Raw genomic sequence first — 15,870 nt, 5'->3', positions numbered from 1 at the left:
ACTGGACATTTGCATTATCATATTCTATCGTATATCATTACTCTGGTATCGTTGGTATCGTTGTATAATCATTCAGACATCCACCCTTCCACATCCAAGCACCATAGATTACCGGTGAACACTCTTCAGATCAGCAGATCAAACCTGCCTCAGCTACAAGCAGCAGCTTAATCCTCCCTCTTGGCATTCGGAAATGCCTCCTCTAGCGCCTCAGCTTCCTGCGGCGTTACGGCATCATCGAGGATTTCATGGGCCATTTCAACCGTATCGTCGTCAATCCCTGCTTCTAGCACTAGGCCTTCGCTGAACGCTAATCGTGTCATGACCACCAGGAACTTTTGCTTCCCGCCAGGAACGCGGGACAGCTTGGGCTGCAGATCTGCCTGCTCGCGATGGCGCTGTATTACGCTATAGACGAGACACATGAGCCCGTTGACCAGGGCCGCGTGGAGGTCCTTCTCCGGTGGTTGTGTATAAAGAGCTTCCAGCTCATCATGCATAACCCGGATTAATCGCGCCAGTGCGGTGGGATGGGATGCGATGACCATGCTGCCATGCGTGCTGTCCGGTATGCGGGGATTGAAAGCGACGCTGGTAAGGAAGGCTAATGCTTCTTGCCGCATGCCGCAGACCTCATCTGGACTGTACGGCTCCTGTCCCTCGTCGAGCAGCGGTGGCTCGCTTAGCAGGTTCGCGACGCGATCAACGATGTAGTTCTCAATGGTGAGCTGAAACTGCTCGGTATCTTGGACGGGACCGAATGAATCAGCGCGGATGCTGGCCGAAAGTAAGCTTAGCATCAGCGTTATGTCGTCAATGCGCTGCGAGCAGTTCAGCATTGTCAGCACAAAGTCGTAGCGCACATGTCGCCACAGCTCAATCACATCCTGTCCTACGTGCATCCGAGTGCATGCCATGTCATATAGCAGGCCAAGAACATTGGTCGAATCGACCAGCGGTTCCAGTTCGGATAAGGGAGTCTTCCGCGCCTGGCCTAGGTTTTGTCGGGAGACGGGCGAGGCCTTGAACCGGGGAATTGCGTTGACTTCGGCGGATACTTGCAGAACCGGCACTAGGTGCGCGTACAAGTCACGATCAAATGCTTGAAGATCTTCCAATATGAGGTAGTGCATGATGGAAACGAACATCGGGATAGGTTGAAAGAACTTTTCTGTCAACGCACGAGACCACAACGTTATGATCGCCCGTGCGTACTCTACCATGTAGTTCCCAAGGTTCAGCTTCTCAGTCTCCTCCAAAAGGATGGTGGAAAGCATGCGCTGTGGCTCGGACGGGAATGTCAATCCAGCCATGACCTCGATATCAGGCTTCTCATCCGGGTGTGTTCTGTGATTCATGAGGCGTTTTATTATACTGGGGTCCACAATGTTAGGTACCGCGCCTATTTGAGCTTTATCCGGCACAGCATCTAGCATTGCGTCGTCCGACAGATCTTCGGCCAAATCAGCTGCCACTGGCTCCACTTGCGGACTTAACTGCAAGGGCGTCGTGGTATCCTGGCTGTGCTTTCTTTTCCTTTTTCCCGGTACGAGTGGAGTGGTTCGCCTGGAACGTGCTGACTTGCTGGGAGAAACGGCGAGAATTTCATCATCGTCGAAGCCGTCGCGGAATGGTAGCACCTTCGACTTCTTTGGAGTCACCGGTGGCGCCTTTTCCTCTGCTCGACCTTTTGCCTTGAGCTGATTGGCGCGCATGGCCTCCTCTGCTAGGTCTTGCCTTAAAAAGGCGTTTTCCGTGGCGAACATCTTGCCCTCCGCACGAGCCGCCGCAACCTCCTCCTCATGTTTCGCTATCTCGTCCGCCATTGCCTTTCGCAGAGCTGTCAGTTGGCGGTCATAATCGGCGATGAGTTTGGCCTGGTTGGCCCGGATGATGGAGATCTCGCCGGCTTTCGTTGCAGCCATTGATTTGGCTGCAGCCAGCTCCTCGGCCATTTGTTTTTGTCGCGCGCTCTCTAAAGCTAGCTATCGAGATGATTAGGTCACATAAACTCAAGGATGGTGGTTTTGCATGAATACCTTTTCGCTAAGCTCAGCATAGGCTCTGTGTAGGTCCTGAAAATGAGAGGCGCCATCTTCTTCGACCTCCATGGGGTCCAGTAGATCGCCATAGTCATCCTCTGCCACGGCCGTCGCAGCAGCAGCATTTGGCTGATGCTGAGCTGTAGCAAAAGTTGCCGGCTGATCCAGTGCAGCATTTGACTGAATTGGGACCCCATTGTCCAAAACCTCGGCGTCCAGCTCCCCTATATCCCACACATCATATTCGTTGCTCAAGCCGGTGTGCAAGGCAGGAGGAGGTTGTAAGGAAGCGTTGGAGACGAATGCATTATCAGAGAATGCCCCACGGTTCTGGTCCGAAAAGGGTCGCGACGATCTCTTTACGTCAGAGACCGAGTATTGTGGTTGTTGTTGTTGGGCAGGTTTTGGGGCCTGAGTTGCGCGATAAGCGTTCTGCTCCAATTGGAACAAGGTACCGGGAGGGATGTCGTCGAAGCCATCATCGGAGAAGAAATCATCGTCGTTATCTTCCATGCCCTGGATTGGACGATCGCCATGAACGGGGAGAGTGGAGCTTAATTGAAAAAAAGAGAGCGCTAGTTGGTTGAGTTATTTGGGGGGGGGAGAGGATGAATGTTGAGTAAATGAAAGTGAAGGAAGGAAAGAAATGCGGGATGCGGAAAAGTTGACGTCGTGTTGGGGAAGAGAGAGAAATCCAGATGGAACTCTCAAAGTTGGTTTGTTGCTTGCCAGTTGCTGCCTCACGGGATCTCATTCTCTTCCCTCTTCAACAACTTCTCTCTCTCCTTCTCCCTCCGACCAACCCGCACCTTTCCCACCGTCGAATTTCTCCCTTGGTGACATCCTGAATTGACCCGGATCCACAGCAGTTCGCATAGTCTCCCAAGACCCTCAACTCTTTTCTCCTCCTGGGGATCTGATCTACTACTTACTTTAGTTGCCCACCGCTCGTGCTCCATCCCGCTGTTCCCCCGGTCGCTATTATTTCATATGAATTTTCGCTAGACGACGATCATTGCTCCTTCGCCTGCTTCGTCTCGTCTCCCTTTTTTTCCTAACCAAACTCGATTGTCTCCTGCGCTCGCGCGTTTCGCCTGGTCGGTCAAATTCCGAGCTTGATTACTCTCCCCGCAGCCATACGACTCGAGAAGCCGCCGTGCTCCGTCGCTCTCCCCTGCTCCCCTGTACATAACTTTTCGTCATGTCCAAATCGCGTCGGAACGTCAGGTTCCCACGTCGGATGTCCAACTCCTCTGAAGGTCGCCGCTTGAGCATCTCGGATGCCAGCGATGTCCTCTCCGACCCCGGTAGCCCGGCCAAAGATGGCAGCGTCACCGCGCCTGCCACTATTCCCGAGGAGGTGAGAGAGCTACTGCGAGCTTCCCGGAACCCCCCGTGAAGCTGTTCAAAACCTGTTAGACAAAAGCTGACATGACGACCAGAAATCCGAGAAACCCCAGTTGTCCGATTACGAAAAGAAGAAACAGACCTTTATTACACGTACGATATGGACCTTTGTGATGATTTTCGGCTTCTTCGTGGCCATGTTTTCCGGCCACATTTACATCATCGGCATCGTTACCGCGGTCCAGATCATCTCGTTCAAGGAGGTTATCGCCATTGCCAACGTGCCCAGTAAGGAGAAAAACCTGCGCTTCACCAAGTCGCTGAATTGGTACTTCCTGGCTACAACCATGTACTTCTTATACGGAGAGAGCGTCATCTATTACTTCAAGCATGTGCTGCTGGTGGACCGGGTGTTGCTGCCTCTAGCTACTCACCACCGCTTCATTAGCTTCACTCTTTATGTTATGGGTCAGTTTATTACTTCCCGCGTACATTCTCGCCTGTTGTCTTGCTGACAGGTACTCCTAGGCTTCGTCTTCTTCGTCGCGTCCCTGCAGAAAGGACAGTACCGGTTCCAGTTCACCCAGTTCGCGTGGACGCATATGGCGCTCTACCTGATCGTCGTTCAGGCCCACTTTGTCATGAACAACATCTTGGAGGGCATGATCTGGTTCTTCCTTCCCGCCTCTCTCGTCATCACGAACGATATTTTTGCCTACGTCTGCGGTATCACCTTTGGTCGCACCCAGCTTATCCAGCTGTCCCCCAAGAAGACAGTCGAAGGCTTCCTTGGCGCGTGGATTTGCACCATCATCTTCGGCTACTTCATGACCAACATCCTGATGCGCTACAAGTACTTCATCTGCCCCGTCAATGATCTGGGTGCCAACGTCTTGACGGGTCTTCAATGCTCGCCCAACCCGGCCTTCGTGCCTCAGCCCTACCACGTCCCGGAGTGGACCGGCATACACAAGACCTTCCATATCGAGCCCATCCAGTTCCACATTCTGATTTTCGCCACCTTTGCTTCCCTCATTGCTCCCTTTGGCGGCTTCTTCGCTTCCGGTCTCAAGCGTACTTTCAAGATCAAGGACTTTGGCGAGTCGATCCCGGGCCACGGTGGCATCACTGACCGCATGGACTGCCAATTCATCATGGGCTTCTTCTCGTACATGTACTACCACAGCTTCATCGCGGTGTTCAAGGCGAGCGTCGGAGATGTAATTGAAGCTGCCATCAACGGTCTGACGGTCGAGGAGCAGCTCGAGGTCGTCCGGGGCTTGAGCAAGTACCTGTACAACCAGGGTACTGTCTCTGAAACAGTAAGTCAGCCTTATACCCAGTGTACGTTTTATATCATGACTAATTCACTTTACCTATCTACAGATCCTGGACTGTATCAACACCGAGCTCCGCCGTTAGAGCGGAAGCATGATGACTCGACCCACCCTTGATCCGACGGATCTCCGTAACGAAAATCCTGTCCTTCTCTTTCTCTCTCTATAGTTGCTGTTGAGGGTAAAAAATGAGCTATGTCCCATCTATACACCTTTCTAATCACGTCTTCTAGCCTCCCGGGGGGGCTTTCTCACTCGCGAGGACAGCACCGGGAAGCTCTTTCTTTTGGAAATGTGCAGCACCCTGCATGCATGCATGTATTTGTCACGCTTTCGCTACTTATATTTACTATTCCTTGCTCTTGCATTGGGGGTTGTTGTTCATTGGTGTATACCTGTTTTTTCAAAAGGGCGATAAAGGGGGGAAGCAGGAATCAGGCATAGGTGAAAACAAATGGAGGGTGAGGGTTGGAATGCAGCAGGGAAGCGCGGATACGAAATACTGAACCCTGCAACATGACTTTGACATGACACATACTATGGTAGTTATAGTCATCTTATCATTTTTTATTCCTGTCCTCCATCTCTCTCCCTCTTCATTGGAGTTCTTTTCTGAAGACTGTATTCTTCTCTTGCTATGCTCTTGTTCTGTAACAAGCAATGAGGAATGTAATAATGTAAGAAACAGGACAATAACGCAGGAAATTGTGTAAACGACAATCCAACTTGTACTGTGTTTCCGTCATGCTATATCAAGTTATAATCTCAACTTCTACCCCCTATCCCGTCCGGCATAGATAGTTACAAAATGCACGTCTTAGCTACTCAGACTGCACTTGCACTACATAACACTTATAATACTAATGTACAATGTATAATAATAGAAGTTTGACCGTATAGAGAGATAGTAATATACATTGCTCACTTTGTCACAGTTAATCTATGCGATAATTTATTAAGGCACTTCTATATAGGTGCAGTCATATTCTCATGGACTGGTTCCATCCTTCTCGTGACCCTCCGTCATCAATTTCAATGAACCCCAAGGATCAACCAGGAACTTGTATGGCCTGTCTGGGTGTCTCCCGTACTCAATAATTCGGCACACGGCGCACGAGTACCCACCAGTGGGCTCGCTCACTAGGACTCTGGTTCAGACCTTGTCGCTAGAAGATATCTGTCCGAGGGCCATCCATCACTCGATCAATGATTGAGCAAAGCGCGGATGTGCTCGCTCGTCTGGGTGAGATCCGTTGGGTAATGACCATGCTCGGTGATTCACCCTGCCTGCTCAGACGAGACGGGCCTCTATGCAGGATGCATTACGTTAGTAACACATGCAGAGCGATGTACGTTCCTTACAGCTGGAACGCAACCCAATATTCATCATCTGATATATGAGAGATTGAGAGAGTGTGTTTCTGAAACAATTCACTCCTCAACCTCGTACTCTTCCATCTCGACTTTAAAGTACGCCGCTACGTGGGATTTCTCGGCATCAGCACACTCCGGATCCAGCATGAAGCGCACGGCGCCGTCGCGGCCCTTCTCAGTCGCCCTGGGACGGTCGCCATTAGCAGCAACAGGAGTGAGAGGGTGCAGTTTAGCGGTAGTGTCCTTCGCGGCTTTGTCGCCGTTCGTGGCCTTGCTTTCGCGAGGTTCCGGAACCCAGTTCGTGTACCGGGGTAGTTTCTGGGACTCGGCTTCATTGTTCAGTGGAATACGGACGGTGAGGAAGCGATCCGCTGGGAAATGGGGACCGACGGTGGTGTGTCCGCGGTTGTGGGTGTACAGTTCTAGGAGGTCGAAGAGGGTTTCTTTCGATTTGGTTAGCCTTGATAATTTCAGTGCAGGGAACGCGGGCTCGGTCATACCCATTACTTCCTCGCGACTCGTCTTCCAATTCGCATAGTCAACGCCTTGCTCTACGGCCTCGATGCGCTGGTCAAGTAACCGCCCCGCCAGTTCCAAACAGGTGAAGGCCATGGTGGAGGTCGTTTGCTTGATGGGCGCGTACGTGCGATAAAGGTCCTGCGAGATGCGATACGCCAGGTTCGAGACCTCCGATTGCGACGTCAGCCCGTACTGTCGGGCGAGCTTGATGAGCGTCTTTTGCGGATGACGGGTCCGGAAGTCGAAGCCGGATGCCTCCAGCATTAGTCTCTCCAGGCCGATGATGCCTCTGGCGTGTGCTTCGAAGACCTGCCTTTATTAGCATGCACCTCCTGGGAGAGAGTTCAGAAGTACCAGCATACCGGATTATCAGGGGCCATGTGCTCCTGCGGCGGCAGCTTGAGATTATACGCAGCGCAAACAATCTCCCGGGACCGCTTCAACGTGTCCTCGATTTTGCAAGCAGTGAAGAGCGCAGCTGCAGCGGCGTCCTAAATCAAAGTCAAAAATACGTTCAGTGATACAATAGGGGGCACGAAGTGGGAAGTACCATATAATTATACTCGTTGTCAGGATGAACGAGTCGGAACTTGTGGTAGTACACCACAGCCGTGTTGAAAGTGCGGATCGGGCTAACTACCTGGTTAGCTATTTTGAGCAGTAGAGAATCCGGCGCATGGGCACCTACAGGTAGAGCACACGGCGGACGTTATCGATCCAGGTCACGCCTTGCAAGCGAAGGGATTCTTCGCGCAGCGGATTGACTCCCATCGCGGCAATACATCGCTGAATGGTCTGCTCGAAGATGTACGGCTTGGCTACCTGGATGAAGGATGGGTGGATGGGCGGCGGGTCAGGAATGGCAGCATCCGGGGAGGATGCTTCATCCTTTTTGTCGGGAGCCATGCTGGGGTTATTGATATATGAGCGATGGCTGGACAGGGAAACTCTGGTTGGGATGGAATTGATGGGATGCTTCTTGATGCTGATGGAGCCGACGACGGCCATTGGCCGGCTGGTCATGTGACGGGCGCATTTTCAAAGAAGAATTACAATACATAAATTACGATATTTGGTATGGTATGATGACTAACCGGTGTAGTTGCATAACAGTGAACATCTCGACATTATTGTAATTCAAACAAACTGCTCTCATTCTAGCAGACATCAGTAGTGGGGACTAATTACTAGTCATGGTTACAATCTGAAGATTCTAGCTTAGCGACCCACTTAGCTTTTCTGTTCGCTAAGAAATAGTATTGAAGTATCGCTGCTTACTATCAATACCTATCCTATCTACTTTAACCTAATATTGTATTGTATGGCTAGCGCGGGTTAATCTGGTTCCCATGTCTGAAGAAGATTTGATAGAACTAATTGATTTACTTGTGAGATGTAGGCTGGACCAACTGAGTACCTGGAACCTCTAGTCATTTCCCTCTAGAAGCTCAAATGATTAGTACCAGACTATATAGTTTGTATATAGGTCGTTGAGACTATACTTAGTTCCAAAGCACAACGTGATAGTATGGATATATCATCTTATCAACTCATGGAATCATTGATCATCAATCATGGAACCCCCTTCCCCTCTCTCGTCGCCCTCGCCAACCAACTCTGCGCCTTATCATCCGCATACCTTTTATAGATGGGCAGATAATGGACCGCCTCACTCGTCGTCTCCTTCGAACTCCTCCGTCCCTCCACAGCCTCCAACCACTTCCTCCACTTTCCCCAAACCTCTTCATCCTGCCCTCCCTCCCCAGGCTTCGGAATCCCTAATCCGCCCTTGAACTCATCAAACGCCCACAGCCGGAAAGCCCACGGCGCGAGCACCAAATCCGGGAGCGACACCTCGGAGCCCCAGAAATACGGGCCCGTGGAGTCGATCTCCTTAGCCCATTCCTTCAAAGTGGAGAGGAACTCCTGACGGGCTTGGTTCAGACCCTCGATTCCGCGCGTCGAGGGCTGGTACTGGAGAAAGCGGTGCAGGGTGGGGATGATGCGCGAGGTGACGTAGTCAATCCAAATACGGGACCGTGCGCGCTGGTAGGGGTCCGAGGGGAGCAGGGGCCGGTGATTGGGGTACGCTTCTTCGAGGTATTCGAGGATGACGGTGGATTCGTAGAGAGGTTTGGAGGTGTTGGTTGAGGGGTCGGGCACGGAGATGGTGGGGACGAGGCCTCGTGGGTTGAGGGCGAGGAAGGAGGGTTCTTTGTGGTAGGGGTTTATCTCGATGTACTGGTAGGGAATTTGTTTTTCTTCGAGAACAAGCCAAACACGTTGGACTGAAAATTGATTAGTTGATTACGAATGCGATAGTGAGAAGGTATGAGGGTTGAGAGGTATACCGAAGCTGCGAAGGCATTAGTAAAGTCCCGAAATGGTGTACTTTGGTGGGGGGACTTACGGACAGAACCAGCCGGCATACAGCTTCAACGGCTGCTCGGCTTGGTGTCGGTCGACTAGTGCTTTAGCTGCACCGGTAGCTTCGGGGTGAACGTCTGCGTCGGGGACGGGCATTGTGAAATGGATGTGGAATTGACGATGGGATGATCCGGTGGGCGGCAGGGGCTGTTTATTTCTACTCAAGGGATGGTGTCATGGGCTTATTAATTGATGGCATCACAACCCCGCATGCGGTAAGGGTCAGATATGCTTACAGTGAAGTAGTGATAATGGTAATCTACTAAAGATAAGAGTAGAGAATAGCTCAATTGTGATACCAGCATGAATGTCGCCATTAACGAGTAGAGAACAATCAACGTAGATGGCATCTCAAGGCATTCTAGAAACGAGCTCACTAGCAGCTACTCCATCCGGGTCAAACATTAATCCCCATATTTCCTCAGCAACTTCTGCATAATAGATACAGCGCCCGATCGGTATCCGGCTCCAAAGATCGCATGGTGGTTCAGATGATGGTATCTGTGTTTGGTTAGCTTCTTTCTCGCGGATCTAGATAGAAAGCCAGGAGGACAACTCACAGCTCGTACAATCGCACACGGTCCTCATATTCCTCCACTGGCTCGGTTTTCGGCACAATCTTGTGATAAGCTGTGAAGAAAGCCGATCCAAACCCGCCAAACATTCTCATTATCCCCAATTCATACTCGCTGTGTGCGTAGCATGCCGACGGATCGTAGACCACATCGCCCACCTCCTCGTCATCCTTACGACCGCTACCCACAATATGACCGCGATCTGCATTTCCACTCCACAAATCCCCATGGACAACGACAGGTATAATGCCCTGTCCATTCCCGTCCCTGTCGTAGCCTAAGTGTCCGTCCCGCAGCAACGCAGGGACCACTGTCCGCGCCGTCCGCTCCACCAGATCCCGCAAGCCAGCATCACGACCATTCCGGGTTTCCGATGACTCGAGGATGGTGAGCAGCCGTTCATTGGCATAGAAGTCCGCCCACGAGTCGCAGAAGCGGTTGGGCTGCTTGGTGTCCCCGCAGAAGGTCGGAACAGGGAATCCGAATCGACGTCGTCCCGTTGCAGGGTCGGGGGGTGCTGGCGTCGAATGTAATTTGCCTAATCGCTGGGCTAATGTATCTCCTCGACCTCGACGGCCACCTCCTCCTAGTTCCAAAAACTCAGTCGCTAGGAAAAAGCTTGTCCCAGCGCTTTCCTCCAGCGGGCCCCAGGCGAGTGCTCGGGGACAGAAACCGGGCACGGACGTCGCGATCGCATTGAGTGATTCGTACTCCCCACGGAACATCTCCTCTGCAGCCTCGCCATTCGGGGAGGCCTTGACAAAGTAGCGACGTTCTTCCTCCCCTGAGCCATCGGAGCGGGGAACTGTGGCTCGTATTGCACCAGTGTTTGTGAAGCCCGACCCCAGACCGGCGGTGGACAGGCTGGCTTTGGCGGGTTCAGGGATGGAGAGGGCACGCAGCAGCGTGGCAGGCACGGGGGCCATCGTCTCAATCAACACACACGCGACTGAAGATGGAACAAGGGTCAAAGTCAGGAACAGAGAGGAGAACAAAGAGGGGGACCACGGAAAAGAAGGGGAAACCAGGACGAAAACAAACAGCAGCGAAGATTGGCCGGAAACGATTTCAGCGGCAGGCCTTCCGATGACGTCGCTCGGACCTTATCTTATCGATAAGATAACCCGTTGTGGATGCCTGAGGTTGAGGATTGCTCATTTTCACTGTGGATGATGGGAGGATAAAATGTCATAGGAAAGAAGAGGGCCCAAAGCGCCACGAGCAGAATTCACACAGTAGGAATGGATGAGTCTCCTGGTGCAGGTCAAGCACCGTCTACGTGAGTAAACCAACGCTTTGTACACAACGACCCCTCGAACGCCTCCCAGATTGTCTGGGTTTCCACTTATCCAGTCCAAATAGTCCGCAGAATCCAGGCACCCGAATGCATGGCTAGCCTAACATGAATAATCCTTTTTTCTTCACTATGTGTGCGTCAAGTGATTGACCAGATCCTGGGCTGTCCGTGTCCGTTCCCGCACGTCCAGATCGGGATCATCCCCAAGACTGGACAGCCGATCCATGACTCCCATCGCTCGTAGCCGGAACGCCCGTTCTCGACACCCTTCCTCCTCACTCGCATCATCCTTGTATGTCAGGTTAATCACCACCCACACACAATTGGTGCGGACTTCACGATGGGTATGATTGAAATACCCCATTAAGTAGCGTAGCAAGTCCCGATGTGATACCAAAAGCTGGCGGTGCCACGGAAGGCCCGCAGCGAGATGGATCATGACAAAGGTAACTGACACCAGGATTTCTGTAGGAACACTCAGAGGCCGGTGCGCTGACGACTCCCCCCGGTGGGAAAGTTGGATCGACCGGGGCCGGAGCTTATCCGCCAACGCATCCAAAATCAAGTCCTGTCCTATCACCTTGAACAAATGATCAATCATTTCGGCTGCGCCTGGCCCGCAGATGATATTGCGCAACAGGTCGAAGGTCTGTTCTTGTACTGCAATATCATCCTGCCGGGCCTGGGTTGTCTGGTCGAGATTACCGTGCAATGCCAACTTGCGCCGTCTCGTGGCATCCGGAAGGAACATATCCAGGCTCATCTTGGACGGGGGCATTGTGTCTGCCATCTTCATGTCCTCATCTTGCCCAGCGGCGTTATCAACCGGGTTGAGCAGGTCCACCTGCTCCCCTGCTGAGTTGGCTCGACCCATCCCCACGTTGGAACCGTTGTCCATCTCCTCATCCATCCCTCGTTTGGCCAATGCGTTGGTCGGATCTTGGGTGATAATCTGCCGGATATAGGCGGGGCTCAACCCATCAATAATTCTCACCTTAACGTCGTTGGTGGAATTATATGCTACATGCTTCAACGCCCAGAGCGACTCAATGCGAAGCTTGGTGTTCGGAGAGTGTGCATGCTCACAAAGGGTGGGGAGAACGTCGGCGGTAATAATGGCCTAGACCTGTTAGTGCATTCTCTTATGTGGCAGAAGGATGACAGAACTAACCTCTTTCATTGGACTGAAATCCAAGGCTAGGTTACATATCACCTGTGTCGCAGCGATTTGCACCTCAATATTGGGGTGCTTGATCAAGACAAAGAGAGGCGTCGCCACCCCGGCATCGATCATACTCGTCCTCAGAACACTGACAGAGCGCGTCAGCATCCGCGCGGCACCGCAAGCAGCTAACAGGGTTGAAGTCGGGTTGCCATGCGAAGCGGTATTCTTAGGACCTGACGGGTCCGCCGATTGGTCGTCCGAACACGGCTTCAGTGAGTCGATAATGTACGGTACCACGCCGTTCTCACAGACAGCCTTGCGATACTCGTCCTTGAAAGGGACTAGAGCTGCTAGAGCCTTGAGAATATTCTCCCGGTATCGCATGATATGGCAGTGAACAGGAGAAAAGCCCAGGGAACCCAGGCGGCACTCTGCGGGCAATGTGTCGGGGGGACTATCGATACTTTCTTCAGCATCGGCATGCCACATGGGACGAGTGACATCCTGGACTGGATTGTATGTTTCTTTGAGCAGTTGAGAGAGTCGTTTGATGGCATTGCCATCGACTGCATGCCTTTGCAGCTCGAAATCATCGATGACTAGGGTAGCCAGCACAAACGGGGCCTCTTCACGAAGACGTTCAGTCGAAGGGATCAAGCCTCCGTATTGTACTCCATCGTCGCCGTTCATTTCGTAGTCCTTATCAAGCATCCGAATCAAGATCGGTATCAGCAGGTAGCACAGCATAGAGACCCGGCGCTTCTTAGTTAGGCCCAAGCGAAAAAGGACGGTCACAAGACGAGCCGCCATCAACCGAACCATACCACCTTCCGCACGGACAATATACAGGAGCCACGGAATGATGGGATTTTCCTCGTCTTCAGAGGTTGGAGGATCGTAAGCGGACATCGGCGTAGAATACGATTGGCTGTGTCGGTGGTGCGTGGTACCCTGATGGCCTAAAGGCGGAAAGTTGGGAGTGTTCGCCGGTGACTTGCTCTGCGACAAGGGAACCGATGGCAAAAGGTGCTCCAAGGGACTTGCGCCTGCATGGCGGGGAACGGCGGAACCAGAAAAGTAAGTTGAGCCCCATGGTCCCTTCTTGATGTCTGTCGGAGCAAACTCGGGGAGCTGCCTGGGAAACACAGTAAGTATACCGGGGGATGAGAGAAAGTGCTCTGCGCGCCACTTGGAATGCTCGATTATGACCGTGACGGCGCGAAGAATCGGTGCCAGTTTAGCTCCTGCTGGTGCAGGGGCTGGCAGAGAACCGAGAGCACCTGTATCCTGCACATGTGCTTCCGCACCGGGGAGCACGAAGCCCTGGGCAACGATGAAAGAAGCCACCTTCACGGCCAAGGCGTCTAAAACCCCGCACTCCGCCAGGATGGCCTTATGAATTTCCTCCGTGCATAATTTACCAACCAGAGATGCAGTAAGTTCAATGGCCGCTTGATCGTGATGGCTTTCATGCTCCTGGCCGAGGATACGGGCTAAGCAGCCAATGTGATCGTTGGAGAAGAGCAGATCGGCCAAGCGGGTGTCCTTGGACGATAGCTGTTGACTCTGGAGCGGCAGTCGATCGGCCACGTTATTGAGGGTTCGGAGAATCGGCAGAACAAAGAATGAGGGACACCCCGGCGCAGAGAGGATGGACAGAAGGGCCGGGAGAACACCGCTGGCAAAAATGGGGGAAAGGAAGGCCGCACCGCCTGCTCGATCATCAGTTCCCGTGCCGAGATAAGAGTACGTGTAAAGTACCCGATTGACCAGAGCGTGAATTTATATACCTTGTGCTAAACTCCCCAAAATAATGACTGCTTGAAGGCAAGCTTCATCTTCCTCCGATGTAGGATAGCGGAGCTTGGATCCCCCATTGAGCTCCGCGGAAGCTGTGCCTTTTCCGGGAGACTGCCGGGCGGCCAGGATATTGGCTAACACGGGAAGAATCCCCCATCGAACCCAGGACTCTTTGCGCTGGTCATGACCAATTGTCTCGTTCTTCAGACTTCGTAGGGCAGCTGCCTGGGCAGACAACGTTTCTGCATTCTGTAGTTGTAGTAGGAGTGGAGGGGCCGAGGCGCGAGTCATAGTGCGCAATCGCCGCCTCCCGCGGGAGGGATCTTGAATGGATTACGTCGGAGAATTTAGAGGGTCAAGCTGATCGCGTGGAAATTGTCGGTATGGAATAAAAGAGAGAATAAACTGAACAATGTATGGGGGGATAGGGAGGGTAAAAGATTCGAGGATGTGTTTGACCAGAGGGAAGGTTGCGTGCGTATCGCCAGCTGGCCGGAGGCGATGGTTAAGCAATTGTGAATTGTAATGGCGTTGCAACTGGAATGAGTGGTGAAAGTACCGGATTAGTACCACAAGAAAAGGAAATGAGATTCCGAGAAGGTCTAGCAAATATGACAGAGTAATAACAAACAGTACAGGCTATGTACGGAATGAAGCAGAGAGATAATAGATAGAAACGAGATCCGCGAACAAGGGATCTGGGGTTTGAGCTGGACTGGGGGAGATTGGGGGGAGCTTCTGGACGTTGACTTAGTGGTGATACTTTGGTCCTGCTGCCCGGGGGAGCCATTGCCTCTTACCGCTTTCGGCCGGAGCCGTCAGGTGATGTCACCTGATGGTTGCGGTTGCGTAGTAAGCTGACAGTGCTGAGTCATCTATCGCCGGACACAGCAGGGCCATCATGTGATTCAGCCCTATCAGTATTGGCTGCAGTCTCGAGTCTCAAGAGGTAGTACTACTACTGTAGTAACCCATGTATCCCATGGTATTGAGGTCGTGCCCCGACTGCCGAACAAGGGATGCAATCAATTATGAACCGTAAGGAGACATGCATGATGAACTATGGCTTTCAATAATGGGGAAGAAGGGAAGCAATGGTGTCACTAAGTAGAAGCTGCTGTTTGGGGGTTTCTCGGGGAGTTGGAGAGGAGTTGGAGTGGTTGTTACTAGTAGTGAACCGAAGTGCGGGCGATGGGGGTAGATTGGTACGCAGTATCGCATGATCTTAACAAGTGACCGGGAGATGGATGTAGAAGAAAGGGTCTCCCTGAAACCCGGAAGGACAGGAGAGAAGCTTCTTGGCCTATAGACCAAAAGGGATGCAGCTCCTCGCCTCGTTTGCTCCCCTGGAATCGATAGATTGATAGGTCTGTGTCACCATCACCTGACGCCAAGTTACTATCTATACGGGACTACTAGTAGTAGTATACACACACACTGTTGTAAAATACAGAGCAGGCACTTCTGAGTAGCTCTACGCAGTGCTCTATATAGTATGTCATGTAAGATCTTTTGGGGAGTGTCAAAAAGACTCCGCCTTCCCAATTCATGGCTGCACTGTACCCAATTGAGTATCTATCTCCTAATACGAACCAGCAAAAGAGCGAGTCCGAAGTACAAAGTAGTAATTTGAATCTTTTGCCGAGATGCGTCAAAAACAGGGGAGTTGTAATACGGCAGACACTAAACCGAGATTAGACCGACCAGCGGCGACTCCTATTGGTGAATGGGGCCACGCAGGACAGGATTCCCTGCTTTGTTCCCTGCGTATCAAACCGTCCTCGTACTGCCCCATACTGACTTTTACTCACTTTTAGTTACTGTCAAACTTACACGGGCCGGTTTGAAGAGAAATTTTCCCAATGAAAACCCCCCTCTCTCTGCTGGATCGGCGTCATTGTTAGTATATGATTTCTCGCTCGTCGGAGTTCCTTGCTCTCTACTAGTACTTTTTTACTTCTTCTAATCTCAATCCTCCTCCACTTTC

The 15,870-nt window shown here is 52.0% G+C and overlaps 6 protein-coding genes across 6 annotated transcripts; 1 reads left to right on the top strand and 5 right to left on the bottom strand.

The window, feature by feature from the left end:
• Positions 1 to 33: 33 nt before the first annotated feature.
• Positions 34 to 2,796, bottom strand: BO87DRAFT_336627 (putative DNA repair protein Rad26). Its single transcript, XM_025620530.1, has 2 exons — positions 2,040 to 2,796; positions 34 to 1,985 (listed from the first exon to the last, which is right to left on the bottom strand). Exons 1-2 carry the CDS (start codon positions 2,553 to 2,555, stop codon positions 168 to 170), a joined length of 2,334 nt encoding a protein of 777 aa, XP_025478744.1. The 5' UTR covers positions 2,556 to 2,796; the 3' UTR covers positions 34 to 167.
• Positions 2,797 to 3,122: 326 nt separating this feature from the next.
• Positions 3,123 to 4,970, top strand: cds1 (phosphatidate cytidylyltransferase). The gene is made up of 4 exons (XM_025629627.1): positions 3,123 to 3,402; positions 3,485 to 3,857; positions 3,918 to 4,711; positions 4,776 to 4,970. Exons 1-4 carry the CDS (start codon positions 3,244 to 3,246, stop codon positions 4,809 to 4,811), a joined length of 1,362 nt encoding a protein of 453 aa, XP_025478743.1. The 5' UTR covers positions 3,123 to 3,243; the 3' UTR covers positions 4,812 to 4,970.
• Positions 4,971 to 6,142: 1,172 nt separating this feature from the next.
• BO87DRAFT_438802 (putative cyclin) lies at positions 6,143 to 7,642 on the bottom strand (the record flags this gene model as incomplete). Its single annotated transcript, XM_025627901.1, has 5 exons — positions 6,143 to 6,543; positions 6,601 to 6,928; positions 6,982 to 7,110; positions 7,170 to 7,251; positions 7,308 to 7,642. The coding sequence occupies 5 exons, from the start codon at positions 7,640 to 7,642 to the stop codon at positions 6,158 to 6,160; spliced, it is 1,260 nt and encodes a 419-aa protein (XP_025478742.1). The 3' UTR covers positions 6,143 to 6,157.
• Positions 7,643 to 8,092: 450 nt separating this feature from the next.
• BO87DRAFT_377429 (uncharacterized protein) lies at positions 8,093 to 9,149 on the bottom strand. The gene is made up of 3 exons (XM_025623549.1): positions 9,030 to 9,149; positions 8,979 to 8,983; positions 8,093 to 8,907 (listed from the first exon to the last, which is right to left on the bottom strand). Exons 1-3 carry the CDS (start codon positions 9,140 to 9,142, stop codon positions 8,192 to 8,194), a joined length of 834 nt encoding a protein of 277 aa, XP_025478741.1. The 5' UTR covers positions 9,143 to 9,149; the 3' UTR covers positions 8,093 to 8,191.
• Positions 9,150 to 9,450: 301 nt separating this feature from the next.
• Positions 9,451 to 10,547, bottom strand: BO87DRAFT_310783 (putative fructosamine-3-kinase; the record flags this gene model as incomplete). The annotated part of the gene is made up of 2 exons (XM_025619517.1): positions 9,451 to 9,547; positions 9,607 to 10,547. The coding sequence occupies 2 exons, from the start codon at positions 10,545 to 10,547 to the stop codon at positions 9,451 to 9,453; spliced, it is 1,038 nt and encodes a 345-aa protein (XP_025478740.1).
• Positions 10,548 to 10,796: 249 nt separating this feature from the next.
• Positions 10,797 to 14,512, bottom strand: BO87DRAFT_85527 (armadillo repeat protein). Its single transcript, XM_025629626.1, has 3 exons — positions 13,874 to 14,512; positions 12,090 to 13,795; positions 10,797 to 12,038 (listed from the first exon to the last, which is right to left on the bottom strand). Exons 1-3 carry the CDS (start codon positions 14,172 to 14,174, stop codon positions 11,046 to 11,048), a joined length of 3,000 nt encoding a protein of 999 aa, XP_025478739.1. The 5' UTR covers positions 14,175 to 14,512; the 3' UTR covers positions 10,797 to 11,045.
• Between the last annotated feature and the right edge of the window lie 1,358 nt (positions 14,513 to 15,870).

This window comes from Aspergillus neoniger, assembly GCF_003184625.1.
Source record: "Aspergillus neoniger CBS 115656 unplaced genomic scaffold BO87scaffold_20, whole genome shotgun sequence".
NCBI classification, from domain to species: domain Eukaryota; kingdom Fungi; phylum Ascomycota; class Eurotiomycetes; order Eurotiales; family Aspergillaceae; genus Aspergillus; species Aspergillus neoniger.
This window is presented reverse-complemented; position numbering and strand designations above follow the sequence as displayed.

Coding starts and splice junctions, on each gene's coding strand:
- BO87DRAFT_336627 (XM_025620530.1), bottom strand. CDS start 2,555: ATGGAAGATAACGACGATGATTTCTTCTCCGATGATGGCTTCGACGAC. Junction 1,986..2,039: donor ATGCTGAGCTTAGCGAAAAG/GTATTCATGCAA, acceptor TCATCTCGATAG/CTAGCTTTAGAGAGCGCGCG.
- cds1 (XM_025629627.1), top strand. CDS start 3,244: ATGTCCAAATCGCGTCGGAACGTCAGGTTCCCACGTCGGATGTCCAAC. Junction 3,858..3,917: donor CTTCACTCTTTATGTTATGG/GTCAGTTTATTA, acceptor AGGTACTCCTAG/GCTTCGTCTTCTTCGTCGCG. Junction 4,712..4,775: donor AGGGTACTGTCTCTGAAACA/GTAAGTCAGCCT, acceptor ACCTATCTACAG/ATCCTGGACTGTATCAACAC.
- BO87DRAFT_377429 (XM_025623549.1), bottom strand. CDS start 9,142: ATGCCCGTCCCCGACGCAGACGTTCACCCCGAAGCTACCGGTGCAGCT.
- BO87DRAFT_85527 (XM_025629626.1), bottom strand. CDS start 14,174: ATGACTCGCGCCTCGGCCCCTCCACTCCTACTACAACTACAGAATGCA. Junction 13,796..13,873: donor TTTGGGGAGTTTAGCACAAG/GTATATAAATTC, acceptor ATGATCGAGCAG/GCGGTGCGGCCTTCCTTTCC. Junction 12,039..12,089: donor ATTTCAGTCCAATGAAAGAG/GTTAGTTCTGTC, acceptor TAACAGGTCTAG/GCCATTATTACCGCCGACGT.